This window comes from Terrapene carolina, unplaced genomic scaffold, assembly GCF_002925995.2.
Source record: "Terrapene carolina triunguis isolate 2854851 unplaced genomic scaffold, T_m_triunguis-2.0 Scaffold231, whole genome shotgun sequence".
Taxonomy (NCBI): domain Eukaryota; kingdom Metazoa; phylum Chordata; order Testudines; family Emydidae; genus Terrapene; species Terrapene triunguis.
In genome coordinates this window covers 18617036-18644320 of record NW_020664582.1, presented here as the reverse complement: position 1 = coordinate 18644320, position 27285 = coordinate 18617036, and the positions used below count along the sequence as shown (strand labels likewise).

General features: G+C 61.2%; 1 protein-coding gene across 15 annotated transcripts in view; it reads right to left on the bottom strand.

The window, feature by feature from the left end:
- Positions 1-2771: 2771 nt before the first annotated feature.
- MYO18A (myosin XVIIIA) overlaps positions 2772-27285 on the bottom strand; it is a 107301-nt gene continuing 82787 nt past the window's right edge. For 9 of the 15 annotated variants that reach the window (XM_026656624.2, XM_029912545.1, XM_029912546.1 and 6 more), the window contains 13 exons: positions 26771-26881; positions 25849-25953; positions 25139-25285; positions 24632-24745; positions 23872-23988; positions 23273-23356; positions 22531-22668; positions 20771-20956; positions 19842-19981; positions 18656-18700; positions 14058-14180; positions 11542-12929; positions 4177-4262 (listed from right to left, as the gene is read on the bottom strand). In XM_026656624.2, the coding sequence (XP_026512409.1) occupies positions 11546-12929; positions 14058-14180; positions 18656-18700; positions 19842-19981; positions 20771-20956; positions 22531-22668; positions 23273-23356; positions 23872-23988; positions 24632-24745; positions 25139-25285; positions 25849-25953; positions 26771-26881 (2694 nt within the window). In that variant the 3' untranslated portion in view covers positions 4177-4262; positions 11542-11545. Of the gene's footprint in view, positions 4263-11541; positions 12930-14057; positions 14181-18655; positions 18701-19841; positions 19982-20770; positions 20957-22530; positions 22669-23272; positions 23357-23871; positions 23989-24631; positions 24746-25138; positions 25286-25848; positions 25954-26770; positions 26882-27285 lie in introns of all 15 variants that reach the window. The other 6 variants (XM_029912553.1, XM_029912555.1, XM_029912556.1 and 3 more) reach the window with 3 other exon arrangements.

Sequence of the window (27285 nt, the reverse complement as noted above, 5' to 3'; positions counted from 1 at the left end):
ACCGGGCCGGGGGATGCGGCTGGGCTCGGCCTTAACGGGAGGAGCCCAGCTGCGTGTGTCCAGGAGCCCGCGAGGGATGGAAACGGGGGGTGGGGGAAAGCAGCAGACGACACACGTCAGCACAAATCACCATGGGCAGCAGGGCAGGCAGGGGCCCGGGAGGGGACGAGGAGTGGGCAGCAGAGCAGGGGTGGGCCTGTGAAGGGACGAGGTGTGGGCAGAGGAGAGCAGCAGATGAGCTCCGGGCCCCACAGGGCCCCAGGAAGATGGCCGTGCTGGGGTGAGTGAGGGCTGGCCCATTGGCCTGGAGCACAGTACTAGGGGGCAAGCAGGCTGCCCCAGCCCAGGACACCACCTCCCTCCCTCCCTCTGCCACGTGCCCGGCTGCTCCCCCCAGCTCCGCCTGCCCCATTCCCCTGCGGGCCAGGAGGGAGCCAGGCTTCTGGCTGAAGCCCTGGGCGGGCGCAGGGTGGGGGGGCTGCAGTGGAGCTGGCTTCCCTCGGCCGGCAGCTCTCGTGTGTCACGTAGCAAATATTCAGCACATTTTTTTCTCCCAAGCATCCTGCAAAGGCGCCGAGCCATAAATCATGCATGTGCGCGGCCGGGGGTGGGGGGGTGGGCCGTGCTCTGTTCCGCCCTTTCCTGGTGCTCGTGTTCCTGGGGAGGGTTCGGCCAATTACCCCTTTAAGATGCCCAAACTGACTCCAACCAGCGGCACGAACGGCCCCAGCGCGGCGCTCCCGGGGCTCACCCCCACAACAGACCAGAGGCCGGGCCCCATGTCTCCCTTCCCCTCTCTGCCACCTTTCAGCCCCGAGCCACGGGACGCAGCCCAGCTGGGGCTGGTGCCAGCCAGAGCCAGGGTTTGCCCGCATGGGCCAGGACATCCAGCAACGGTGCCACCCAGGGACCCCGCGACACGCAGCACTTCACTACCGCCAGGCACGGCTGCTGGCCTCAGCCCTGGGCACGTGAAGCTAGCGCCCACCTGCGCTGGAGAGCAGGGGTAATGCAGCATGAAAAGAAACGGTTTCCTCACTCCTTGTCGCTGCCCCCTGGGTGAGAAGGGAGAGTTTCCTAGGGCTGGGGCAGGAGTCACGAGGCAGCAGGCAGGTCGGGGTGGGTGAACGAACCATCAAGGCTGCCCTTGGTGAGACAATGGGAGAGAAGGGCCGGGCGCTACCTTAGGGGAGGCAGGAAATGGAATGGGAGCGCACCCGGCTGCGGCTGGCATGGAGACAAAGCAGGGGGCTCGGGCCTGGGGGAAGAGCCCGTGCAGGGAGAAAGGAGGCCTTGCCCCGGCGCAGGAGATGCTGCCGGCCGGGGCTCTTCCATTGTCATGCAAGGCCCCAGGGGTCCTGCGTTCCTGGTGACAGACACCCGGCCCCCAACAGGAGTGCGGGGATGATGGACTCACTGCAAGGACCAGGGGAGGCAAAGCAGGGCCTGGCACATGGGCATTCAGGCCTGGCCCAGCGCTATTGTCTCTGCAGGGGGTTTGCCTGGTTACCACATCAGCAGGGATGGAGGGGGTGAGGCCGCGCGCTCGGGAGATCGGGGGTGGGAGGGACCTGTCGTGTCGGTGAACTGAGGGGCAGAGAGGCAGGCAAGGGCCACAGCTGTGATGGTGAGAGGGGCACAAGGCCCTGACTGAGAGGCCGAACCCCTGGCCCAGCCCGCCTGGCTCGTGTACGGGCCAGAGGCTGCTGGGGGGCTGAGCCGCGCGGGCTGCTCACGCTGGGATGTGTTTCTCTGGCTGATTACGCTGAGCAGCAGCCAGGTGGATCAGCCCGCGGCGCCCGAGCGCTTGGCACGCACCATCTGCTCCAAACAAGCCGAGATTTGTGGCTGAGATTTCCTGCCCATTCCTTGGGCAGCTCTTCTCCTGCAGCACCTGGCACCTGAAACCCGGCGAGCCCCATCCCCAGCTCCTCTCCCCAGCGCCAGCCAGCGGGCCGGGGATGCCAGCCCAGAGCAGGGCGCAGCGGCACGAGCTGTACTAACAGCCATAGGGGTTGGAGTGGCCCAGGCAGCCGCTGGGAGATAATTGGTGGCTAGGCCCTGAACTAACAGAGCCAGGCTCCAGCACGGGGCTGCGGAGGACGGGCTAAGAGGGCCTTCGGGGATAGGAGGGAGCGGGAGGCAAAGCTCCAGGACAGCCACAGGTCAGCTGGGCCTGAAAGCCCTGCCAGAGCCTCTGCTGCCCCTGGCCGGCCAGCCACCCACCCCCAGCCTCAGCACCTCCCAGCCCACCCCAGGGAGCTCCAACAGCTGAGCAGCTCTGCCCTGGCTGGGGGTGGACTCCAGCCCCCTCACTAGCCGCTGGGAGCGAACGCGCCCGACCCTGCACTTAGCATCCGACTGCTGGGTGACCTGAGAGGGAAGCCACAAGACACGAGCCTGCACCGCGGCCAAGGCTCGCCCCACAAGGGAAGCCCAGGAGCCAGGCCGTGACACCGCCTGGGGGTGGATGGGGAGGGAGAGCGGAGCCGCCACACAGGATGGCAGCCTGGAGGTTGGTTCATGAACAATCACACTCTGTTATAGGCGTGGGGGGGAAGCTGGGCTGTTGCCACGCTGGGTTAACTCAAATCACTGCACCCCCCATCCCTCCCCAGACGCTTTGCCCCTGCAGGCTCCACGCCCCGCGCAGCTTTCACACTGCTGACCCGCAGGAAAACCACCACTTCCTGTCCAAGTGCTGCCCCCACACCCAGCACCCACCTCCCCTCCCTTCCCCCTGCTGGCAGCAGCAACAAACAACCTGAGGGGAGGAGCCGGCATCACCAGCCATAAATGACATTTAATATTTAAACAGATAGGAAAAGACACACAGCCGAACTAGTGCAAACCAGACAGGCAGGGCTGGGCAGCTCCAGTGTCCAGTCCAGCCACTGAAAAGTTAGCAGAGATGACCGTACCTGCGCGGCTGGCTCTGGGGACTGAGTCCTGGAGGGAGATAAGCCGCTTCCTTGGCATCGACGAGGGCAGTGGAGTCAGTAAGGGGGGCAGCTGCGGAGAAGAGCCCTGGCACACGCCCAAGTGAGCAGATGCAGTTATTCTGGCTCTCCGGCCCCCTGTGACCAGAGGAGGCGCTGTGGAGCGCCTGCCCACAGGCTCAGCAGACAGTGCGGGTGTGAATGAATGTGGGTGTGCTGTGGAGCGCCTGCCCACGTATACTCTCCAGGCACCGTGTGTGTGCGCGTGTGCACATGTGTGTGGACAAGGGCAGGGGTACATTTTATTTCAAGGATACTTTAAACAAAACTGTGTGCTAGGCACCAGCCCCTGGAAAAAGAAATGACTCAAAATCAATCGCCATGCCTGGGAAACAGAAAACAATGTGCAAGGAAACCCCACATGCAGCAGCAGAGTGAGCGTGAGTGTGCGAGATGCACACCCAGGCGTGCCTGGACTGTGCTGTCACACGCAGATCCCCACTGACAGCTGCACCGGGAAACCAGCTTCATTCTTCGCTGGGTTTTTTAAGCCAGGTGAGAAAGCGTCCCCTTTGGCTCAGCTGAACAGGAAGGAGTGACAGTGGAAACGGGGGCTGCCAGGGCCCCTCCCGTCGGCCCAGACACACACGGGCTGGGGGGTTAAGTTATAAAATAAAAAGACAGCAGGCACTGAGGACGAAAAAAGCCCCTGAAGACCAGCTCAGCTTCCCCTCCACTGAGAATGGAGCAGTCCCCAGGCTGGAGCAGCATGGGGGTTGCGCGGGGTGGGGCAAGCTGGCAGGACCTCGGGGAAGGAACACTGACCAGTCCGGTCCGGAGGTGCCAGCTCACCCCATCCGAGGGTATTGCAGCTGCTGTCGGCCGGCGAGGCGCAGACAGGTCTGCGGTCGCTCTGAGGGAGGGGTTGGAGAAGAGGGCTTTAGATTAACATTTTCCACCATGCAGGAAATCCTGGGTGCATACAAGACAGCGGAGGTGGTGACAATCTGTAAACGCAGCATTTCCCAGGCAAGGCGCTTGTCGAGGGGCCGCCAGGAGTTCTCTGGAGGCCAGTCTGAGGGTCGCCAAGGCCTGGCGTGGGCTGGCTCACGGATCTGCGAGGCAGAGTATTTCTGAGGCTGTGGAAAATGCGTCCCTCCAGGCAGCCTCCCGGGCTATGCTGAGGTCTCTGCTGGCTTGCTCTCTGTGTCGCTGTCACTCAGGTAGCCCCTGGAGGAGTCCCTGGACCTGGGCATGCTTTCCAAAGGGGCTCGCTCCTCCTCCGATTTGTCACAGGCGAACTGCCGGCGGTAGCCTGGGGGGCTGCACGGAGGGAACAAGGTTAGCAAACAACCAGGGAAGAGCAGACATCACCTCGGAGATGCATGTCAGGCCCTGCCTTGGGCAGCAGTGCTCCCCCCTATGGGGCTGGGCTTCTTCCAACGCCCACCCCGGGGCTCAGATCCAAACCCCCAAACCTCAGAGCCTCGGCTGGGCAGCAGGGAGGCCAGGCCATGCTGCTGGAAAGTGGGTTGGAGGCCAGTTGAGTGACTGGGCCCTGGTGGGCAGTCCCCGCAGGCACACGAGGGCTCTTATCCTGGGAGGGGGGGCTCAGAGGAGCAGGCCACCAGGCTTTCCCCAGCACCCAGCTCCCTGGCGCCATTCAGGAATGAGAAGGCCCCCCCACTTGCCCCCCCCATGCAGGCAGGCCTGCCAACAGAGGGGGGCAAAGGGGGCAATTGCCCAGGGGCCCGGGTGATTTAAAAGGTCCTGGGGGCCCCCAGCTGCCACCATTGCTGCGGTAGCGGTGGCCGGGAGCCCCGGGCCATTTTAAATCACCCGGGCGGGCCTCAGGGCTCGCTCAGCAGAAGCAGCGGGCTGGGGAAGTTGGTGGCTGCCCCGCCCCTGCAAGGAAACGCCTCTTCTCCACCGCGGGCACCAGCGCCAGGCAGGTAGGGCTGGGACCGCTCTGTGCTCCCAAGCTTCAGCTGTTCTGCCCCCTAGGACTGTGCTGGGAGGGGGATCCCTGCTCTGCGCTGGCTCAGTAGGGCCGAGGGGTGTGGCCAGGGGGCAGGGCATGGGGGTGGGTCTCTGTGGGGAGGTGCTGGGCAGTGGGAGAGGTTTCTGTTTTTTGGAGTGCTAGGCAGTGGGGGGTTGTTGGTGGGTGCTGGGCAGTGGGGGGTCTGTGTGGGGTGCTGGGCAGGGATGGTGGCCTGCAGGGCACTGGGCAGTAGTGGGGCTGTGGGCAGGAGAGGCGCTCGGCAAAGCAGGTCTGGGGGAGGCTGGGCATAGGGAGTTGGGGGGCCTGTGTGGCGCGGCATGGGCCCGCCCCAGAGGGGAAGGGGCCCTTTGGCAGCACAGGGCTGGGCGGGCCCATGTGTGTCTCCCGGTTCAGTGCGTTATTATCCTGTGCTGATGGCCAGCCGAACTCGCAGGCATCCGAACTCCCTGGCGCAGCTCTGCTCCTGTACGCAGCCTTCTGCACCGCCACCTCCTAGTGCCCCCTTCTCCCAACCCTGAGCACGGGCCCCCAGGCACTGCAGCCAGTCAGCCGGAGCCCCGAGGAGTGAGATAGCGAGGGGGCACGTCCGTTGTGGGGAGAGCCCACCGGCACAGCCTGCCCCCACCCCTGGAGAACACCCAGATGTTAGGGGATGGGCTGTCCTTTAGTGGCCCAAGCGCAGGCTCTTGGGATTGGGCTCTGCCTCAGTTTCCCAGTTGCAATCAGGGGTACCAGCCATGGGGTGAGGAGTAACTAACATCTGCAAAGGGCTTTAGACCTCAGACCAAAGGGATGCCAGGGAGACCGAGCCTTACTACTACGTCCCAACATTTACTGGGCACTGGGACACATCTCAGAACAGCACTAGGAGCCCTGCCCATGCGCTCTGCCCTGCCTTGGGCCCGGGAGCAGCTAAGCAGGGCTGCCATCACATGTCCCTGTGAGCATCCGACAGAGACAACAGCAGATACACCCAAGGATCTTGCACTGCTGGCACTGCCGTCTCTCCTCCAGTACTCCACACTGGACCAAGATACCAGCAGGGCCGTATCCGGTACTACCCAGACCCTGCTCTGAGACAGGGGCCCACTTTATAGATTGGGAAACAGGCAGAAAGGAGGGAATGGACTTGTATCCAAGAGTTTTAAAAGAGCTGGCTGAGGAGCTTGCTGGAGTTTGGATTTTCAATAAGTCCTGGAGCACTGGGGAAGTGTCCAGAAAATGGAAGAAAGCAATTTTTTAAAAGAGTAAATGGGATGACCAGGGTCATTATAGGCCTATCAACCTGACATCGATCCCAGGCAAGATAATGGAGCCCCTGACACAGGACTTGATTAATGAAGAATTACAGGAGGGTAATATAATTAATTATATGGGAAATAGGCCTGCTCAAACTAATTGGATCTCTCTTTTTGACATGAGTACAGGTTTGGCTGATAAAGGTCATAGTGTTGACGTCATATTCGTAGATTCTCTAAGGTGTTTGGTTTGGTACTGCATGACATTTAGATTAAAAACTAGAAAGCTATCAAATTAAGCTGGCACAGGTTACATGGATTAAAAGCTGGCTACCGGACAGGCCTCGAAATACGGAATCGTCATCGAGCGGGTGAGTTTTTAGTGGGGTCCTGCGCTAGTTAACATTTTTATCAATAGAAAACATAAAATCATCACTGATAAAGTTTGCAGATGACACAAAAATGGGGGGAGTGTAATGAGGACAGGTCACTGATCCAGAGCGACCTGGCTCACCTGGTAAGCTGGGTGCATGCAGATAATGTGCTGTACTATGTCTAACTGTAAATGAATACACCTAGCAGCAAAGGTGGCAGGCCATATTTACAGGATGGGGGACTCTGAAAAGGACATAGGGGTTGTGTGGCCAAAACAGCTAATGCGACCCTTGGATATATGAACAGGGGACTCTGCAGTAGGAGCAGAGAGGTGGTTTTACCTCTAGTGACTGCTGCTGGAATCCCGTGGCCCGCAATTCCAGAAGGATGTTGATAAATGGGAGAAGGTTCAGAGAAGAACCACAAGAACGATGGAAGGATTAGCAAACCTGCCTTAGAATGCCGAGAGGGGCTCAGTCTATATAGCTGAACAAACAGAAGGTTAAGGGGTGACTTGTTTAACCTAGAGGTGCCTACATGGGGAACAAATATTCGATCCTGGGCTGTTAAGCCGAGCAGAGGCAGGTCTAACAGGGTCCAATGGCTGGAACCTGAAGCTAAACAAAGACTGGCAATAAGGCGTACGTTTGTACGGGTGAGAGGAATTAATCACTGGGACAATTTACCCAGGGGCGGGGCTGGGGAGGGGGCGAAGGAAGAATGCTCCATCCCTGACCATTTTAAAATCCCAACTGGATATTTTTCTTGCAGCTCTGCCTTAGGAATCTCATTGGGGCAGGTCAGACTCCATGATCACAGTGCTCCCTTCTGGCCAGGGACTCCCTGAATTGCCAAGAACACCCAGCAGATCAGCACCAGAGTTCCTGGCTCCAGCTGGGCCTTTTGCTGGACAGACAGAGGGATGGCCGCTCCCACTGGAATGCAGGGGCAAGGAGGAGGCGTTCAAAGTTTCTGTTATTCCCAAAAGCTGGTTGTGTTTGTGTATGCGTGTATGTGTGTGTGGTGGGGGTGGTAGTGGTTTTTAAGTACTAGCATTCAGCTCCGGATAATTGGGAGAGTTGTGTGTTGACATGGAAGCTGCATTCCCCCAGGACTGCTTCTGCCACCACAGACTGTCAACCTGGCAGCTTTCTTTACGAGGGCTCATTAGTCTTTTTTATTATTTTTAAGACATTTTCAGACCATTTAGAGAGATTTACTCTCCCCTGGAGTTAGCAGAGCTAAGCAAGTAATCTGCAACAAATCATGCATTTGTTGAATTGCACCTCTATCTGCTCAGGAAGCGTTTGCGAGAAGACTGTGAAATTGCAGAATTCGTCCATTATTTAAAGTTTTGTACCTATTTTTTCCCTGTGAAAAGAAATTGCAGACGAGAAAATTCACTATTTGAATTTTGAACTTTGCGCTGGGTAGGCAGTTACTTAGGTCATATGGGACCATTTCAGTTTCCTGATTGGATAATGGTTACTAAGCAACAGCGCAAATTTTAAATAAGGGCTTTGCCATCAGCAAATATTCACACTTGAAATTTGCTTCCTGTGAGTGTCTGTGCTAGAGAAACTCGTCCGCTGGAGGGTCTGTGGGGTGAGTGTGCCGACAAACCCAACCTCATCTTCCCATCCAACATCTACAGACATTTCCCTGCCTATTCGCCCAGCTCCGGGAACCCAGCGCAGCCACCCAGTCCAGGTGACCTGGGGGAGCTCACAAGTGGATTTCATTTCTATTCAAGGCGGCGAACGAAGGTGCGAGGCTACATTATCCGTCACTGCCTGTTAATCTGTCCTGCTCACCAGTCATGGAGCGTTCACACCCCTTCCCCTCACCTCTACCAGCCTGCGCCTTCCCCTGCTTACGTCCCCTCTGAGCGCAGCCGCTGATTCAAACCCTTTAATGCCAGACTTGGTCAGACAAGAGAAACTGCCCCCTCCATTGCTGTTACGGCAGCTCCGACATCACACACGTTACAAACAAGCAACGCGGCAGCCCCAGCTGCAGGGGATTGTTCCAGCAATTGAACACTTTAAAAGAATTGTTTAAAAAGCTTCTTTCCTTCTCAGATAATTCTCCCATTCAAAGCTGTCGGAAACAATTTAATACACAAATAAATTCCTGCTAGAAAAAACCCTAACCCCGACCGCAGTCGCTTCCCTTCCCCCTCCTTGCACAGCCTTCCCAGAGCTGCGGTTCCTGACTGGCCTCTCCTGCAGATCTCCCACCTAGCCCCCGGGTGCCCACCAGGAGCAAAGGGAGCGGCTCCCCCCTGGCTGCCGGACTAGTGACAGCCTAACACAACCTGCGCCCTGACCGGGGTGGGGAGCTAGCTGGAAATGCCGCCATTTCAATACCCAGATTGTGTCATATGCCAAGTGCTGGGTCCCTCCAACAATCCTGGGGGGGCAGTGACCCCACAACACCTGCCTGAGATGAGCATTCAGCAGCTTTAACCCACATTCCTCCTGTGAGCTAAAAAAGCACAGCTGTGCTGCCGAACGTGGGCTCCTGGGGCATGGCCCTGGAACCATTCGGCACTGCCCGAGCCCAGCCACTTCCGGCTCATCCCTCCACATCTCCCACCCAACTGCTTGCTTAAGAAAGAACCCAAAAGTGACCAGAGCTACAGAACAAGGCCCTGGTCCTCCAGGGAGCCCAGCCAGTCAGCCAGAGCAGTGCCCCACTCCCGCACCATGCCATATGTACCTGTGCGAGGGGGTGTCTCTCTTTCGAGGTAACCAGCTGCCCCATTAATCCCAGAACGGTCAGGGAATTGGGGGGCTACACAGAAGAGGGCAAGTGACGACTCCTAGCCCACAGGGAATGCCCAGGGGCCCATGGCACTGCCTGCTTTCCGTGCGCAGCACCACACCGGGTTTGCTCATGGGACGTCTGGGGAGAATCACACGGCCCCATCCCCAGCGGGAGGAATTCACGGAGAGTTTTCCATTTCCAGGGGAAGTGCCCAGGGCAGGGCCTAGAGCCCAGCGACTCTCACCCCGCCTCGCCCTTGGACACAGTGCCGCTCACGAAGCTGCAGTCACACACACGGCTGCCCCCCCCCCCCGCCTCACACAACACACACCTGGCAACGGGTGTGGCAGTAACTCCGGCCTGGGCAGGGGGCTCCCTGCATATGCATGCTATTCTGCTGGAGGCTTCCAAGCCCACAGTCCCCGCGCAGGAGATGGGGGCGCAATCTAGCCCATTGTCCAGGGTGCTGGGAGGGAGGCCAAGCCCGTCGGTGTGCACGAGTAACATCCCCTGGCTCAGACGGAAACTCAGCAGCAGCAATCACATGGTGAGCACCCCCGGCCCTCAGTGGGCCAAGGGGAATCTCAAAGCACCCCCCAGTAAACCACTCTGCCTGGAATCCCAAAAGCGGGGGGAAGAGCTCTGTGAAAGGGGACTCTGACACAGGGCGGCCCAAGGGGGCTGTGAACCAGCCCGTGGCGCCACCTCCTCCTTACAGAGCTGAGATGACAGATCGCAGCATGACAGGCACCAGCTTGATTGGAGCAGCACTGCATGCTGGGATGTGTAGTCTCTCCTGGCCATTCTCTATATCGGAGCTGATGGTAGCTGCAGCTGGTTCTGCTTTACGCAGCGATGGCTCTGAACCGGCACCCTTGAGCTGAACACCCCTGAGCTCTGGGACGCCTGCACTGTCCCATCTTGGTGACAAGCAGCCTTGTCTCTCACCACGTGGTGGAGGCGCGGTGCATGACATTACACAGCACAGTCAGTGTGGGAGCTTGAGAGAACCACGGGCTCTGTGTCCAGCTGCCTCATCTCTAAGGGTGCCAAGGAGCCCTCAGCTGGGGCCAGCGTGGGTGCTGCTGGCTCGGAGTTACAACACCCCAGAAGCAGTCAGTATGCTTCCGACAGGCCGGCAGGGAGAGAGCAAGAGGGCAGGGCATGAAGACATCTGATGATTTCCATGGCCTTTTCAAGTTTGCCCATGAGACTGCAGAGGGTCTGCAGTGGTGGGGTGTGGGAGCTGTTCAAGCCACGGCAGGTTTATTCTGGCAGCACATGCGCCTCGTTAGGGCCTTTATATATACAGCCTGATGCTCGTCTTTCCTGCAGTAACTAATCCCCGGTCTGAACCGGGAGCGGGGGATCCTGCAATGCACTGTGACCCATTAATTTCAGGAGAAATAAATACAGCCGCATACTTAGCGGTTTCTGAAAGGCCGGGAGGGATTAATGCTTCTCAGTGTCCTGCGCGCGCCAGCCGCTAATCCCTGGAAGGGAGACACTAGCAGCAAAAACCCTTTGTGACTATTGCCAGCGCTCTGTGCTCCCGCTGGCTTTGCCTGGGTTGCATTGACACGGGAGTGTATGGAAGCCAAAGGCAGGCCCCACGCCTCACCCCACAGCGAGTTACACAGGGGAGCCCTACGCTGCAGCAGCTGGAGCTGCGTCCTTTTCCGGCAGGTTTCCAAACGGGCCCGTCTCTGCCAAGCGGCAGCGCCGGCCAAACCCCACAGCAGTGATGTGGCCTCATGCTGAACACAGGCGGCTTCAATGCAGCAGTGGGGAGGAGCGGGCTGACGGACGGAGGTGGGGCCCATGCCAGGCTCAGCCCTGGCAGGGTTAGTAATTCAGGGCCTGCAAACCCCAGAGTGCCCCAATGCCACCAGCACACCCCTCTCCGAGCAGTGTCGGGCTGGCGGGATTACAGCCCCCCTCCCTCCCCCCGCATGGTAAATCAGCTGCTGAGCCGCCCTGCCCGAGGCCATTTGGGTTTCCCAGCGTGACTGATTTATCTGGAGTAGCCGGCTTAGCTGGGCTCGGGCAGCTGTGGGGCGGAGCGGGGCAGTGAGTTCAGAGGCATTCCCCGAGCTAGAGACATGCTGCCCGGGTGGGCTGGGGCGAGGGGTTAGGGGCAGCAGGGAGTGGAGGGTGACTGGGGTTAGTGGCACACGGGCATGCTGGCATGCTGCACTGCACACCACTCGGCACCTACTGCCTTAGTCGCTCTCGGGCCGGTAGAGGTATTTCATCATCAGGCTGTCCACCTGCTTCTTCCGCTTCTTCTCCTCCTTCTTCAGGCGCTTGCTTGATTTCTCGGCGTCCCTCCCCTCTGTGGCTCCCTCCCCTTCGGAGGCTGGGCTCTTCTTCTTGGGGCCCTTCTTGACGCTGGAGCTGCTGTGGTAGGAGCTGGACGAGGAGTCCGAGGAGGACTCCGAATCCGAAGGCAGCTTCTTCTTCTTGGACTTCTTCTTGGACTTCTTCTTGGCGTGTTTCCTGGCGCTCTTCTTGCGCTCCTCCTCCGAGGAGTCATCTTCGGAGCTGCTGCTGCTCCTCCGGCCCTTGCTGCTGTGCGGCCGGGAGCAGTCCAAGGCCGAGGCGGAGCGGCGCAGGCTGCTGAAGGAGCGCTCCGAGCTCTCCGGCCGTGTGGCGCTCCTGGCGCTCCGCACGCTCCTCTTGTCCTCCTCCGAGTCCGGGTCCAAGCTGGAGCGCTTGAACTTGATGGGCTTGTAGTTGAGGACCTCGTTGATGGCAGCCTCCAGGTCAGGGTCCAGGTAGGAGCGGTGGCTGACGGGCCGGATGTCCGAGTCCTCCGGCTGCATCTCGTTGGAGGCGGAGGTCCTGGGCTGGGGGGGCACGGAGAAGCTGCGCCCGAGCGAATGCTGGCTGTACAGGGAGCGGGTGTCGCTCAGAGCCACGCTAGACACGTCATCCAACTCATCCAGCCGGCTCCTGCTCAGGGAGAGCCGGGAGTCGACCCGGCTGCCCAGGGTCGAGGTCTCCAGCCCCAGCTCTGCCCGGTGGCTCAGTGGCGGGCTGAGGGCACTGGAGATGCCAGCCAGCGGCTCGCTGAGCCGGGACGTGCTGCGCCGCAAGCTGCCCGGGCTTGAAAGCGTGAAGCTCAGTGTGGACCTAGCGTCGGCCTCGTCAGCCTCCAGCCCGTGCCGGGAGGAGGCAGCCCGGCTGGCTGGGGCGGACAGGGCAGAGGCCTGGTCAAAGTCAGCTGTGGTGACAGACCACCTCTTCTCCAGCCCCTTCCGGGCTCTGCTGCTGGCCTCCGAGAAGGCTTGTGAGATGACAGAGCCCCTGTCATCAGGGTCCTCGCTGCTTGGGGCCTTCTTCCACGAGCTGACGGAGCCGGTCTCCTCCTGGCCGCTGGCTGCCGAGCTGCGCTTGGCCTTGCGGAAAGACCTGTCTGGGGAGGCCGGCCGCTCGCTCAGGGTGGAGAAGAGTGTCTCCTCGTCCCCCTGGCCACCAATAGAGTCCTTCAGGTTGAGCCGTTTCCTGTAGCTCAGGGAGCTCATGACAGAGACCGGCCGCTCCTCGGCCTCCTTGGGCTCTCTGCCTTCCTTCCCCTCCTTAGGGGCCGAGTTCAGGGCCGGCCTGAGGAGAGTGACCAGTGGACAGCAGCAAATGGGGAGGGAGGGGGGAGAGAGAGAGAGCAGGTGAGATCAGAGAGAGACACCGGGCAAAGGAGAGAAGAAGGCAGCAGAGCAAACCTAGCTAAATAATTTGCATCAGTGGAAAACAGCTTCCTGGGAAATGTCATGCAAATGAGGGTATTGTTCTATCCCATCGCTTTTATCCCCCTTTAAAACGTTTCATTCAATTATTTCATTGTCAACTACCTGGAGCCGCCGCCTTTGATAGCCAACTTATCCCCAACACCAAACGCTCTACATCTGCACCGCCGAATAAATTAAACCAATTAAGAGAAACAGCCTCGGCTCTGTGGAGGGGGGAGAAGCCCCTGGGATCCCTGAATCCAGAGCAGGAAATTGCTTTTATACCAAACCAATCTGTACTCATCAGGTAGCTCTTTCCCCAGGAGAAGCTGCTCCAATCCGCTTCTCCAGGCGAGGGGTGCCAGGCCCCGCGGGTGCTCCCCTGAGGCACAGGGGAAAGCCACGGACAGGGCCCTGCTCACAGCAATCCCACCTGCTGAGCGAACCAAGGGGCAGAGCAGTGGGAACCGGGGGCTCGGTCGCGGCTCCAGCGCTTCCAGCTCAGACATCTTTGGTACCTTCCGATTGATATGTTTGAAATTCAATGCGCGTAGTTGCCATAGCAATGAGTGCTCTATCCAGAGATCAATACACACTCCCCGTGGGCTTGGCCTCTCAGGGGTACAAAGCAGGGGAAGCGGGATACTTTTACTGCTCTGCCCACCAGCATCACGCTGGCTCCTGGCCAGCTGTGGGAGCCATCGCTGCAGGCCCAGCCCTGATTGGTCAGTGTTCCCTGCAGACAGCACGTGGCGGGGAGCGACCCGTGCTTGGCTGCTGGGGGGCACCCTCCTGGATGGCACAGCTGCTCCAGCCCTGGCGAACCCTGCACCCAGCAAGCGACCGAGTGACGGAGACCAGCTCCCTCCCCCACGGGGCTGCTGAGCCAGGGGTCCCCGGAAGGGAAGCGCCGTGAGAGCTGCTGGGTGACAGCCCCCGCCTGGTGGCTATGGGGAGAAGCGATGGCAAGTGGCTGTTTCCCCGGGGACGCTGATCCCACACTGACCTGGAGCTCTTCCAGCTGCCGTCATCAGAGACTGCTTTGGAGGAGCCTTTGTTCCTGGAAAGCCACGATTTCACTCCATCCACACGGTCCTCCAGCTCCGAGTCCATGTCTGAGTCCCCCTCGCTGCCAGAGGGAGAGATCCGGCGGGAGAGATTAGCGCCTGAGGCAGGCAGCCTGGCTCCCCATGCAGCTACGGGCTCTGCCAAAAGGGGTCTGAGTGTGCCGCCCTACAGACCAGGACACGCTGCAACGCGGGCTCAACTGGCACCTCGGAGCCTCCCGCTGGCAGGCCACCCAAAGTCCTGTCCCATTGGCCAGGCAGCCCCGCGCGCCCCCAGGAGAACGTTCCTGGCTCAGCCCGGCAGGGGAAGGGGCTCCCAATCCCTCGATGTGGGGCAGGACCTGGCGAACGTGCGGCCCCCCTTGGGGCAGGGATCCTGCCTTGGACCCCGAGTCGAGTGACTCACTCCCAGCAAAGCCCATCTCCCACACCTCCAGCCCGGCTGCGAGCTGGCCACGAGCGGGCAGTGCAAGCCGCACTCCTCCCTAGACTTCAGAGAGCTCCAACGGGCTGCGCACCGGCCCTGCCCACGTTGGAAACACAGCCACAACGGCACTGACGCCGCAAATCTCCCGCCGCCAGACCCACTTCTTGTGGGGTGGGGCAGTGCCCAGACAGGGACTGAGTGGGTGACAGAGGGATGAACAGCACCCAGGAGTCCTGGCTCCCTCTCCTGTGCCCCACCCATGAGCAAGTGCTGCTTCTGCCCGCCTCAGAGACATGTCAGATGCTGGCTGAGGTCACGTTCTGTTTTCACGGTTGGATGGTCAGGGCCTGGCGCAGGGAGTGAGCTGGCCTTCCCAGGCACGCCTGGGGGACCAAAGCACTCTATGAATTAACGCACAGGCAGTAAGCCCAGCACTGCTTAGCAATACACAGTGCACCAAGCGCTGCTCCCCCCACATTAACCGGCTCCGCAGGGCAAGCCCCCTGCAACGCACCCCCTCAGTGCGCTGGCTAACTGGCCATGAGGGAGCATGGCGAGGCCCACACCTTGGACAGACACTTTTACTGAGCAGTTCTTCCTGCTCCAGCAATTTTACATCTCCACAATTGTGCTCTCAATTAGACACAGGAACTCTGTGCAAAGGGCTTGCGTTAGTTTCATTTAAATGCCGCTATATTATGAACCGGCTGCGCCCTTGGATCGATCAGAGCCCTGGGCTCAGAGCCAAGGCCCCCTCTAACGGGAGACAGGCAAAGGGAGCTGAAGGAAAAGGGAACAACGCTTCCAAATGCTTCCCAGAAGGACATTGGACCAGGCCTGCGGGGCTGTGTGTGCACATAAGGCAAAGTTTACAGAGGAGATACTTGGCGGCACGCACATCACCCTGCCATTTGGAACACTGATCTCTGCTCCAGACAGACCCGGGAGCGAAACAGCAAGGGCTGCTGCAGGTCAACACTGGGATGCACCGGCAGAGCTGTGGGAGGGGGGCAGGCAGGAGCCAGGGCTGGGCTAGCAGGGGGGCTGTGGGTTGGGATTGGGCGGCACCGGCAGAGCCGGGGGAGGGGGAGCCCAGGCTGGGATAGTGGGGGCTGTGGACTGCGTGCATGTGACAGAGAACACACACATGCCCAGGCTGCAATAGGGGATTGAGGGACACAGTTTCTCCAAGGGCAGCCAAACCGGGCCTCTGTTCAACTGGACCCAATGACCCCGCACGTTGTGCGATTCTTCATTCCCTGGTGCAGCTGCCCCGTGCACTGCCCACGCTCACTGCAAAAGCACGTTGGGACGGCTGCAACACGAGGCTCTGAATGACCCTTGGACACCTGAGCTGGTGGCTCACGGAGCAGGGTGGCTAGGGCCAGCCAGCTAGGCAAGCCCGGTGTTTTTAAGGTGGAGCGGTGACCCCAGCAGACTAGTCCTGGGCACAACAGGGGCCAGCCAGTGGGCTGTGCTCTGCACACAGCTTCCCCCAGCGATTACACTGAGAGTGGCTTGGGATGCAGGCTGGGATGCTTTGTATACATTTAGAAAAATATTGTTCAACACGTCCCTCACTGTGGATCTGCTGGGCTTCCCCCCAACCCAGGGGATAAATTTCCTTTCATCCGTACCAGCAGGAGAGGCCCTTCTCTACAGAATTATGTCTCTGAATAAATAACGAAGGGGAGAAAGAAAAGCAAGAAACAGGCTGCAATTCTGGGAGGAATGAAATTTCAAATCTGCAAAGAGCAGAGGGTTGGGAGGGAAATAAGTGGGCTCATTTTATAGGCCTCCATCAAGTGCAAAATTACAGCAAGGAAGAGCTATGTTGATGTCTCTGGGTAAACAGGAGTTTAGCAGACAGAACGGAAATGACTCTGGCAGGCTGGGTGCCCAAGTGTGGCGGGCAGATTTACAGTGGCAGGCGAGCCCCTCCGTAACGACAGAGCTGCCTGATTTATACACACACATAAAGAAAGCCCGATCTGGCTTAAAACAGCGAATTTATAACCACCGTTCATAACCCTATTGATTGCCTGTAGAAAGAAGGTGCTGTATGCACTGCAAAATCTCTCTCTCCATGTTAGAAGCAGTTCTGTATAAATCTCTGTTAATACATAACTGTTTACTGCTTTCATTAGGGTTATAGCAATAACAACTGTATCTATAAGTAAATCGAAACATTATTTTCCTTCCCATCTCACTCAGCTCAATAACTCTGCCCTGGCTTCCCCCAGCACTAACTGCTGGTAAAAGGGAAGGAAGTCTCTCGGGAACCCAAGGTAACTTTGTTAGAATTGCAAGTGTGCCTGGGAACAGATATATAATGTGATCTTAAATGAGCATTTTATCTGCCTAGCCTTAGGGCTCTTCTCTGCCTGGGGAGCATGGGGCGGAATCGCACAGGGGACGGGCTATTATAGACCCTGACTATGAATTCTCCTTGTTAAATTCAAAGCAATGGACTGCACTTGATCATACAAACGTCTCCCTCCTCTGCAATATAGCGCAGGCAACGCTTGGTTATTTTCCTTAAAAACAATAAGCCTCATAAACAAACTCTGGGGGCAGCTGAGATTTTAAATCGTCGGAATTAAACTTGATGTCAAACACAATTTATGTCCAGACTAGTGTGCCATTAGTTAACTGGGATCCAAATCACAAGGGAACAAACAAACGGAGCCTGAGCTGCGGAGGATATTAATTGTGTGTGACAACAAGGCTCCAGTGGCCCTCTATCACTGTTACACACGATTACATTTATCATTAGCTGTTATAGATCCTTTCACAACCAACAGCCCCTCCTGGCTCAGGAAAGAGACCTCACTGGCAAAGCCAGTCCAGAGACACCCAAGCCTCTGACCCCTCGTCTTCAAACCCAGGGCCTGTGAAATAAAGGAAGGCTCTGCAAGGCACACCTAGCCCGGCACAGCACAGAGCCGCTGGGGCAGGGCAGCACCTAATGGCACTCCCTCCACATGCTTCCACACTTCTCTCCTCTCCCTACAACCTGGCGGAGCCTGTGAGGGATCGAGGGACAGCGAAGACGCCCCAGACAGACCAGACATTCCCAGCGGCACCATTTGTAATCACTAAACCTCGGGCTTCAGGGCATCGCGGCTGGGCAAGGGAATGACTCACTCTCATCCACACGCAATTGCTCCACTGGCCAGGTGCATCATGGGGCTTTATACTTTCCTCTGAAGCATCACTTATCAGCCAATGCCAAAGGCAGGAGACCAGCCCAGCTGCTCTGACCCAGCATGGCATCTGAAACCAAACGACCAATATCCACGCCCCACAAATCCCCACTCCCTGCCAGCTGCTGCACTGGGGCCTGATCCCCCACTGGGGGCGCTGTTCTGGCTTTGGAGAGGTCAGGAGCCACTGAGACGGCAAACAATTGGGGACCTTCTTTGTTATCTGTCTGTTCCCAGGCCGAACACACTGCTTATCTGACGGGGCTTCAGGGACAGGGAGCCTGGGGGAGTGGTCACTCTGGGGGCAGGGGACACTTGTCCTAGGTGTGCACAGCTTTGCCTGTTGCCTTGTGAGGAGAAGGGATGAGTTATTGTCTCATCATATTCCCAGGACATCCAGATTTATAATTGATTTCCTCTCCGTTCCAGGAGCGGCTACGGAAGATGCTGCCGGGACTCCCGGGGGAGAGGCGCAGCCTGTCAGTTACGCTGGCAACGTTACCTGCGGAGCCTGGTGTGACGCGAACAGCTGCTCCAGGCATGGCTGAAGTGAGCCCTGCGGGCTGAACGCTCAACGCAGCCCCTGGAGACTGCCAATCCCAGCATGCAACGGTGCCATCCCGAACCAGCCAACCAGGAGCTGCAGGGGCTCGGGGCACCCCCCACCCAGTGACACAGCCCCCCTCCAGCTATGGGCCTCTGCGATGTGGCTCCAGCACTGGTCCCTCGTGGCATGGAGAGGCTCCCGGCCCGGCGGGGGGGTGTTAGAGATTTAGGGCTAGTGCACATGCATGGAGCGCGCTGTGGGGGCGACATGCAGGGCCCAGCGGCGGGCTCCTTCCAGGCATGCTCAGGGTTAGGAACAAGGGGTTATTTAATTGGAGAGGAGAGTTGAGATCCTCACAGTTTATTCTTTCTTTTCTGATACTTTGTCACCACGTCCTGCAAACTGAGAATGGGGGGGGGGGGGCAGGGGGACAAAGAAAATAAATGAACTTAAAGAGGCAAAACGGAACAAAACCACAACAGAAACGAACCAGGGCAAACCAACGAGCACAACTGGGGAGGGGGGTAACGAGGAGGGGTTGGCGGCCCCTAGCTCAGACAGCGGCACTGTCTCCCGTGGGGAGAGCCCAACGCACTTCCCCACACTTGCAGATTACAGCGCGCCAGGGCCAGATCCCAGGTCTGCTGAGTGCGAGTCCGGCGTCTCAGTGCGCAGCCCCAGCCCCAGCCCCAGCCCGGCGCCCCGGCCACCTGCGGCGGGCACTGGAGTTGCTAGCGATGCTTTCTGACGATGGTTCCTGGGGTGGCGCAGCAGGCAGTACTCAGCTGCTCCCCTGCAGGCGTGCCCCATCATAACACCTAGGTCTTCGAGAGCATTTTCCATCCACTGCTCTCCACACACTTTCCCAAGGTCAGTGTCAATACGCCCATTTAACAGACAGGGAAACTGAGGCATAGAGGTGAAATGACTTGCCCAGAGTTTCCCAGCAGGCCAGCGGCAGAGTCCCAGTCCAGTGCTCGATCCACTTGCCCAGCCCGCCTCCCAGCCACTCTCGGCAGGTGCGGACGCACCCAGCACCATAAACAAGTGCTCGGTCTGCAAGCGGCAATGTGAGGCCAAGGCCGGCCGGCTGGAATTACGGCAGCTTTTGTTGCGGTCAGAAAGCTGGGACTCCCCAGGGACACAGGAGCGCACCGGCTCGTCCCATCATGTCCAAGTCTCCGGGAAACAGAAGCTGCTCTCCCGTTTTATGGCAAGGGGAAGTGGGAGAACTGGAGCAGGGGGAAGATAAGATCCGACCTGCCTGAATTGCTGCAAAGAACCAGCCCCACCAGGCACAGAGCAGCCCTGCACCCGACCAGCCGCTACCCGGGCACATTCAAACCCCGCCGTGCAGAGATGCATCGGTGATCGTGGTTGGAGGAAGGGGGGGGGGCTGACTGCAGCATGCCCATGGGGGACCCACCAGCCTCGCCATGGGGCAGCCCTGTCCAGTCTGTTAGGAAGGACTGAGCAGGATGTGGGAGTTTCCTGGGCCCTGGCGGGTGGGGGGATCTCCGGCAGGGAACCGCGCGGCTCCCACCTGTTGATGAGGTCCTCGTTGTCGTCGCTCTCCATCTCGTCCTCGATGGCAGCCTGCAGGTCCCCGATCCGCTTGAACGCCAGCTTCAGGTCCGACTGCAGGCTCTGGTTGGCGGCCTCCAGGCTCTCCAGGTCCATTTCCTTGGGGGAAGCAAAGCCCGTAAGCATCGGCTGCAGCCTCATGCCGCAGGGAACAGCCACCCCAGTGATGGGCTGTCACCCCCCAGAGGAGTCGGGGCAGCCACAGCTGGAGCGCAGCACCCGTCCCGTCCACCGGCAGGGAGGGACCAGAGGTGTGCCCAGCATGTCACAGGGCAGTGACACCAGGGGCGGGTTTGCCCCCCCCCTCCCCTGGGGCAGTTACACCAGGGGCAGGTTTGCCCCCCTCCCCCGGGGCAGTTACACCAGGGGCGGGTTTGCCCCCCTCCCCCGGGGCAGTTACACCAGGGGCGGGTTTAGCCCATCTCCCATTTTTAAAGGACTGTTCTCAAGATGCCCAGCTCCCAGTTTCCCCTGCCAGGCTCTGTTTATGGGTAGGACCTACGCTAACCAGCCTGGTTTCATAGCGATGTTCGGGGATCAGTGGCATGACCCATATACTTAAGGCTGCGCATCCAACCCCGACAGGGGAGTCCCGGCTGGTCTCTGCTCCCATCCCTGGGCACACTGGGGCGGCGCTCCCTGTAGCCAGTCGGGGGTGGGGTGGGGGCTGGCTGGTCTCTGCTCCCATCCCTGGGCACACTGGGGCGGCGCTCCCCGTAGCCAGTCGGGGGCACTGGCAGGTCAGCGGGTGGGGGGGGGGGCGGGTCTCTCCCCCCACCCCGGGGCCCCCGGGGGCGGCGCCCCCGGTGGCCGGGCGGGGGCACGGCCGGGCGGGGGGGGGGGGGGGGGCTGGCTGCCCCTGCCTCGCCCCCGGCCAGGCTTCCTCACCAGCTCATGCTTCTTGCGGCTGGCCTCGGCTTCCTTCTTGGCCAGCTCGCCCATCTCCTCCTTGGTGTCCCGCAGCTGACGCTGCAGCCGCTTGTTCTGCTCCTTCTCCCGGTTCTCAGCGGCTGCGCGCTGGTCCCGCTCCTCCGTCAGCTTCTCCATGTTCTCCTTCAGGCGGCTGGCCAGGCTCTGGGGCCATGGGGAACGGGGCGCAGTCAGGCAGGGACGCTCCCCCTCCAGGGGTCACAGTTACCCCAATCCCCAGGCAGGGCAGGGAACAGAACCCAGGAATCCTGGCTCCCCTCGAGATCAGCAGGGACATTTGGACCTTCTAGGACCAGGCCACCTCAACCGCCACCCCAGGTGTGAGCCAGTCATCACGGCCCTGCCAAGCCACAGCGGCTCCCGGGTGCCCTGCCCAGAGCAGGGGCGGCTCAACCGAGGGCTGCTGAGTCCCCGCGCTGGCCCCCTCCCACGCCCACCTTCCCTCCCCGCAGCAGGTGACGGGGAGACGGCAGCCCTGACAGAATCAATATTCACTCGTCAAGAATAATCGCAGCAGAGAGCGGCAATTACCCAGCCCGGCTCGGGAGCGAGCGCCGCCCCGTCGCTTCCCACTGAGCGCTAATGGAACAAACGAACCCAGCGCCATGCATTTACATGAGGGGGCAAGGGCGGGGGGAGAACGGAGGAGCCGTTTCCCCCGGGCGAGGGAGGGGGCAGAACAATCGTGGGGCTTTGGCGAATTGGAAAAATAGATTTAACTTTGTGTGAAGTAATTACAGCCTGTAACGCTGAGAAAAAATAGACTCGATCCTTCCCAGCAGCTGAGCCATCCGCTGCATATTTATGGCCCCGCCAGAGAGAGGAGAAGGGGAATAACGGCAGGAAAATACGGCGAGGGAGAGCTGAGCGCAGCGCAGAAAGGGCCTGCGAACACAGAATATCAAGCAGGCTGTGCTGGGAGGGAGCGGCAGAGTCTATAATTTCACTAAGTCAATGCAGGCGAAGAGCAGCACTTTGCCGCACGCCGGCTGGACGGCGAATTATTGTTATCAGCGCCCGCCGATAACCAGCCCAGGCAGGCGTGGAGCCGGGGGGGGTCGGGGGACAGGGCCCAGCAGGGTGCTGACACAGGTAACAGGCCGTGGGCAGCAGAAGGCCCGGAGAGAGCTGCCTAGCCAGCGCCCCCAGTCCAGAGCTCTGCACAGGCCACTCCGGGGCGGTGTTAATGCTGCATCAGGAGCCCTCAGCCTCCCCCAGTGGCACCATTAACCCTGCCCAAACCCACAGCACCTGCTCTGGGACAGGAGGACCTTTCGGTCCAGGCTTCGCCCGGACGGCATGTGCCAGGGGTGAGGACTGTGCCCCGCTGGCTGCCTGACGGTGCCCAGTGGCTGCAGCCGCCGCTGCGCCTGCTGGCACAGACTGGCCGAGAGGCTGCTGTGGGCTCCCCTCACAGCCAGCCCTACAGAGTGACTGGAGCAGCAGCTGCCAACTTCCCTCGATGGACACTCCTCCACGGGAGCTCGCTCCCAGCTGCGGCTGGGCTGGAAACAAGGGCTGGACTCAGATCACCAGATGCCCAGGGAGCTCGCAGCCAGTGTACAGGCCAGGCCGGGAGCCACTGGCAGACCCGCTCGTTGGGGAGCCCGCTGCGCTGATGGGGCTGCCCTGCTCCCCGCCGTGCTCAGAGGCGGTCCGGCTCCCCGCCTCCCCCAACGTCACGACCTGCAGGGCCAGGACCATCCGGAGCTCCCTACCTCCAGGCGTTTGACTTGGGTCCTCTCGAACTCTAGCCGAGTCTCCAGCTCCCGGATCTTGGCTTCCTGCCGGCTGACCAGAGACTTGTCCACCATGGACTGCTCGAGGAACTCCAGCTGGCTCTGCAGCCCTTGCAGCTGGGGACAGGACAGGCAGCAGCTCAGGTCACGCCAAGAGAAAACCAAGGCTTGGTCCCGGATCGGGAGAAGGGCCAGACGGGCCAGCACATGCGGCAGCTCTCCGGCTCAGCCGCAGACAGACACAGCCCCTTGAACCAGCCCCCGGGTGCTCCCTTCTCTCCAGCCCCCGGCGACAGGGGGGCACTGCAGGCCATGCGCCCGTTTGCCCAAACGGCTTCTTCCCTGGGAGAGCGGCAGGGGCTGGTGCCTTTGGGCAGAGCCAGGCTGGGACCATCGCCAAGGGAGGTAGGGGCTCTCTGTAGGCAGTGCCCATGCTGGGTGGCTGGCCCTGTGCTTGCTGCTGGGCTCTGCCAGGATCTCCGGACTCCTGCATGCAGCGTGGGCGGCTGGGGCCAGCCATTTCCCCGGTTTGGCTCTTGCAGAGAGGGTCAGGCTAAACGACCTGGCCGTGGCCCCGCAGCGGCACGCGGGTCTCCGCAAACGGCCGGACTCACGTCGCTCGTGTCCCGGATTGCAGTGCAGGGGCCCAGCCCCTCCCAACCCAAAGGCCATGCAGCACACTCCCCCCCTCCCCCGATGACGACCCAGGCCACCCGGCTACCTTCTCCTGCAGCTCCTGCTTCTCTTTGTTGGCGTCTTCCAGCTGGGACTGGAGGTCATTTATCTGGGCCAGATCCCGGGAGGCCTGTGGGCAGAGAGCGTCTGGGCTGCTCAGAATCCACTGCCAGGCCAGCTGCCCGCCCCCAGCCCCAGGGCCTGGCTAAGGGCGCAGCACCCCTAGGGCAGGCAGTGGGACTTGCCAGCCTCCGGGCAGCCCCCCGAGCCAGCTCTCCTGGGCGGGCTCACGGCAGAGAATCCAGCGGTGCCCTTTGGGATGCCAGGGATGGCCAGAGCTCAGCTGAGACTACACAGGGGGTGAAGACACCTAATGGCTCGCCTCACTTCCAGCCTCCACAGAGAGGTGTCTGTGGGGCAAGGCTGGGCTAGCAGGGTGCGGACGGGGCGCCCAGGGGCTGGGCGTGCACAGGGTGCGGGGGGGGAGAGGAGAAGAGGACAGGGTGCCCGGGAGGGCATGCACAGGGTGCTGGGGGGGACGGGACGGGGCGCCCGGGGGACGTGCACAGGGTGCCAGGGGCGCCGGGAGGGGAAGGGGGGCTGGCAGCACACAGGACTGGTGGCGCTGGGCGTGGGTGGCATCACCTGGGCCACTGATGCTTTGTGCTTCTTCATCAGCTCGTTCATGTCCTCCTGGTCCTCCTCCAGGCGGCTCTGCACCTCGTTTTTCTCCCGCTGCAGCCGGCTCAGCTGCTCCTCCAGCTGGGGGGGGGAGAGAGGAGAGGGAGGTGAGGCCGCCCAGCCCCACGTACACTGCCGCCCCCCACCCACTGCCCCCGAGGCTCCCCCAGCCCAGCCAGCACCAGCAGCAGGCACCTCTGGGCCCCTCCGTCCTGCCATAGCTGGGCACCAGATGGGTTCTGCCTGGGGCGGACCAGAACCCATGACAATAATGGACCTTCCAGCGCACCAGACCGCCGAGCCTGAGCTGGACACAGGCCAGGGACGGACTGGCTCTCGGGGGTGGGCTCAGGGGCTTTCCCCTGCGTAAGCAAGATTGATGACGAGAGCCAGGAGGAATTAGCTCGAGGTGCTCATGCCTGCTGGAAGCTGGTGCCCCCTTTGCCTGCCATAGCCATAAGGCTCTAGGATGGTCATGATCCATGGGGCTCGGAGCGGCCTGCACAAGCCTGCTGGGAACACTGCATTGGCAGAACACTGGGGTGAGGACAGGAGCCCCTCGGCATCTGGCTCGGCGCAGGGCACAGGGGAGGGGAGCCCCGTGGGCCGGGAACCGGCTCGGCGCAGGGCACGGGGGAGCGGAGCCCCGCGGGCCGGGAACCGGCTCGGTGCGGGGGACGGGGGAGCGGAGCCCCGCGGGCCGGGAACCGGCTCAGGCACTCACGGCTGCCTTGGCTTTGGAGATGTCATCGATCTGCAGGTGAAGATCCTCGATTTCCACCTCCATGGACTTGCGGGCCTTGACCGCCGCGGCGCAGGTGAATTCAGACTCCTCCAGCTGCAGAGAGAGCCCGACACGGGGATTGTCAGTACCGGGCACGGCATGGGCAACACACTGGGCACGGTATAGGCGACGCAACGGGCATGGCATGGGAGGGGCAGGGGGCAGCAGCCGCGGTAGCCTTGCGTGCCCAGGAGGCAGCAGCATTGGTGATGCCAAGGAGCCGTTTCAGGAGTGGCAGGCACGGAAAGCAGTGCCAGACACGGCCAGCGCATGCCGTGGGAATCAGGGGGTGGGGGGTGGCAGTCTAGAGCACAGGGATCCCCACAAGGGCCCTGAGCTCCCCTGGCTCTCCCTCGCTCAGAGCCGCTGAATGCCCAGGGCTGGGAACCCCCTTCGGGGGACACGGAGGACAAGGCTGGCCAGGCGCAGCGCGCGGGCAGTGCACACCTGGTTTCTGAGCTGAGCGATCTCCCTCTTGCTGGGCGCGTTGTTTTTCAGGTGATCCAGCATGATCTGGGCATCCGCCAGCAGCGCCTTGGTTCTCTTCAGATCCTTGCGCAGCCGCTTCTCCGTCTCAAAGTCCCGCTGGCTGACCTGGGCGTGGGGAGGCCATGCAGGGGCTCGAGGGCATGCCCGCTCTACACGCTCCATCCCGGAGAGGTCCCCCACCCCCACAGCAACGGGCACGGCTCCCCCTGGAACCTGAGCGCCACACCTGCGATGGCCAGAGCCCCCAGCCCGCGGGAGCTCAGCACTTGCAGGGGACGGTGCCACCCGGGCACAGAGCGGGCGCCGCACTCCCTCTGCTCTGCCTGCCCGGCCTTTCGCCCTGCATCGCCGGGCCCACGCTCCCTCCGCAGAGGCAGCTGCTTGCCAGCCTCGGCTCTGAGCTCCCAGCCAGGGACCACAGCCCGCTCCACCCCAGAGAGCGGCAGGCCAGCGGAGTGCTCCTGGGGCAGACACAGAGGGGCCAGCTCTGGCTTAGGGACTAGCCAGCCGGGGTGCCCACGCCCCACTCTGCCATGCCGGCGCCAAGCCTCCTACTCCTGGCAGTGCCCCCGATGAGCGCGCCCGGCTGGGGTTAGGCCTGGCCAGTAACCCCAGGGAGGCCCAGCTCCACGTTGCACCCCCAGCCGGATCTCTCGCCCGGGCGGTACCTGGTCACTAGCCGCAGCCAGCTTGCTCTCCAGATCTCGCTTCTCTCTCAGCACCTTCTGCTTATCCTCGTACTCCTCCTCCAGCTGCACTTCCATCTGCTTCAGCTGCGCCGGCACCCCACACACAAGGGCAAGAGGGTTTCCATGAGGCACGCTCGGGCCGGGGGGGCTGGGCGAGGGGTGCGCGGGGGGGGCGGGGGGGGGGGGGGGAGGGGGGGGGGGCCGAGCGAGGGGTGCGGGGGGACAGGGGGGGGCAGGGCAGCGAGCACAGATCGGGCCCTAACCTGCACTAGCCAGTCATCTCCCTGCTGGGGGGCCCCTCGGCGAGCCCTGGGTCCCTGTCCTAGTCAGCCCCCCCCCACCCCCCCCAGTTCCTGCAGACATGACCCACAAAGCAATCTGGGGATACGAACTGTCCCAGCTCAGGAGAGACCCTAGGACTGGCCAGTGGGGGCTATGAATCCGGACTGAGGGCACCGGAGTTACCTGATCCCCAGCCTTGTGGGGAAGTGGGGCGACGCTGCCTCAGCTGGCGCGAGTCCCTGTGCCATTGCACTCGTTGGAGGGGAGCCAGCGCGCTGCCTGACCTGGCGAGCGCAGGCAGAGCGAGCAGATGGGCGAGCGCCTGGTTAAACTCGCCAGGCCAGGGGCCGAGCCGCGTGGGGAGCCAGATTAACACAACCCGCCCATCGCATCACAGGGCCCTCCCGCCAGCCTCACAGCACCGGGTCTTGGGGGGGGGGGAGGCACTATGCAGCGGGGCAGGGATATCATGGAGTGGAACAGGAGAGAGGGGATTAATGGCTAGGAAAGAGCCCCCCCCTTCTCTCCTGAGGTACGTGGGTGCCAGGCAGCAGGGAGACAGCCGGCTCTCCACGGACCCCTGCCCAGCAGCGAGGGCAGAGCGACGCCCTGGCCCTACCTTCTTCTGGCACGACTGCCTGATCTCCTCCACCTCCTCGTCGCGGCTTTCCACCTCCTTGGAGTGGGTCTGCCGCAGGCGCTCCATCTCCATCTCCAGACGCAGCTTGGCCTGCAGGTGGAAAGCCGCCCCGGTCAGCCCGATGCTGGGGGTCTGGCCGCCTCCCTCCTGGCAGAGCGGCCCTCTGCTGATCACTTCCATCCCGCCGAGCCCGAACGCAGCCAGGCAGAGCACGGCCACTAGCCCTCGGGGGCAGCACACGGACAGGGCCAGCCCAAGGCCTGTCGGACCTTCCATAACCCTCAATCCCCACAACCCAGCACACTAGACAGCAGCTGTCTACCCCGGTAACGCCAACGCCCTCTCGGCTGGCACGGCACAGAGCAACCGGCCTGCACCCAGGGACAGGTCCTGTGTTACCCCGGCTACGAACTGCCAGGGAGCGCAGGGACAGGGGAGCCCTCGTCCTGGGGAGCTGAGGTGACAAACACTCCCTGCCCATCGCCGGGGCTCGG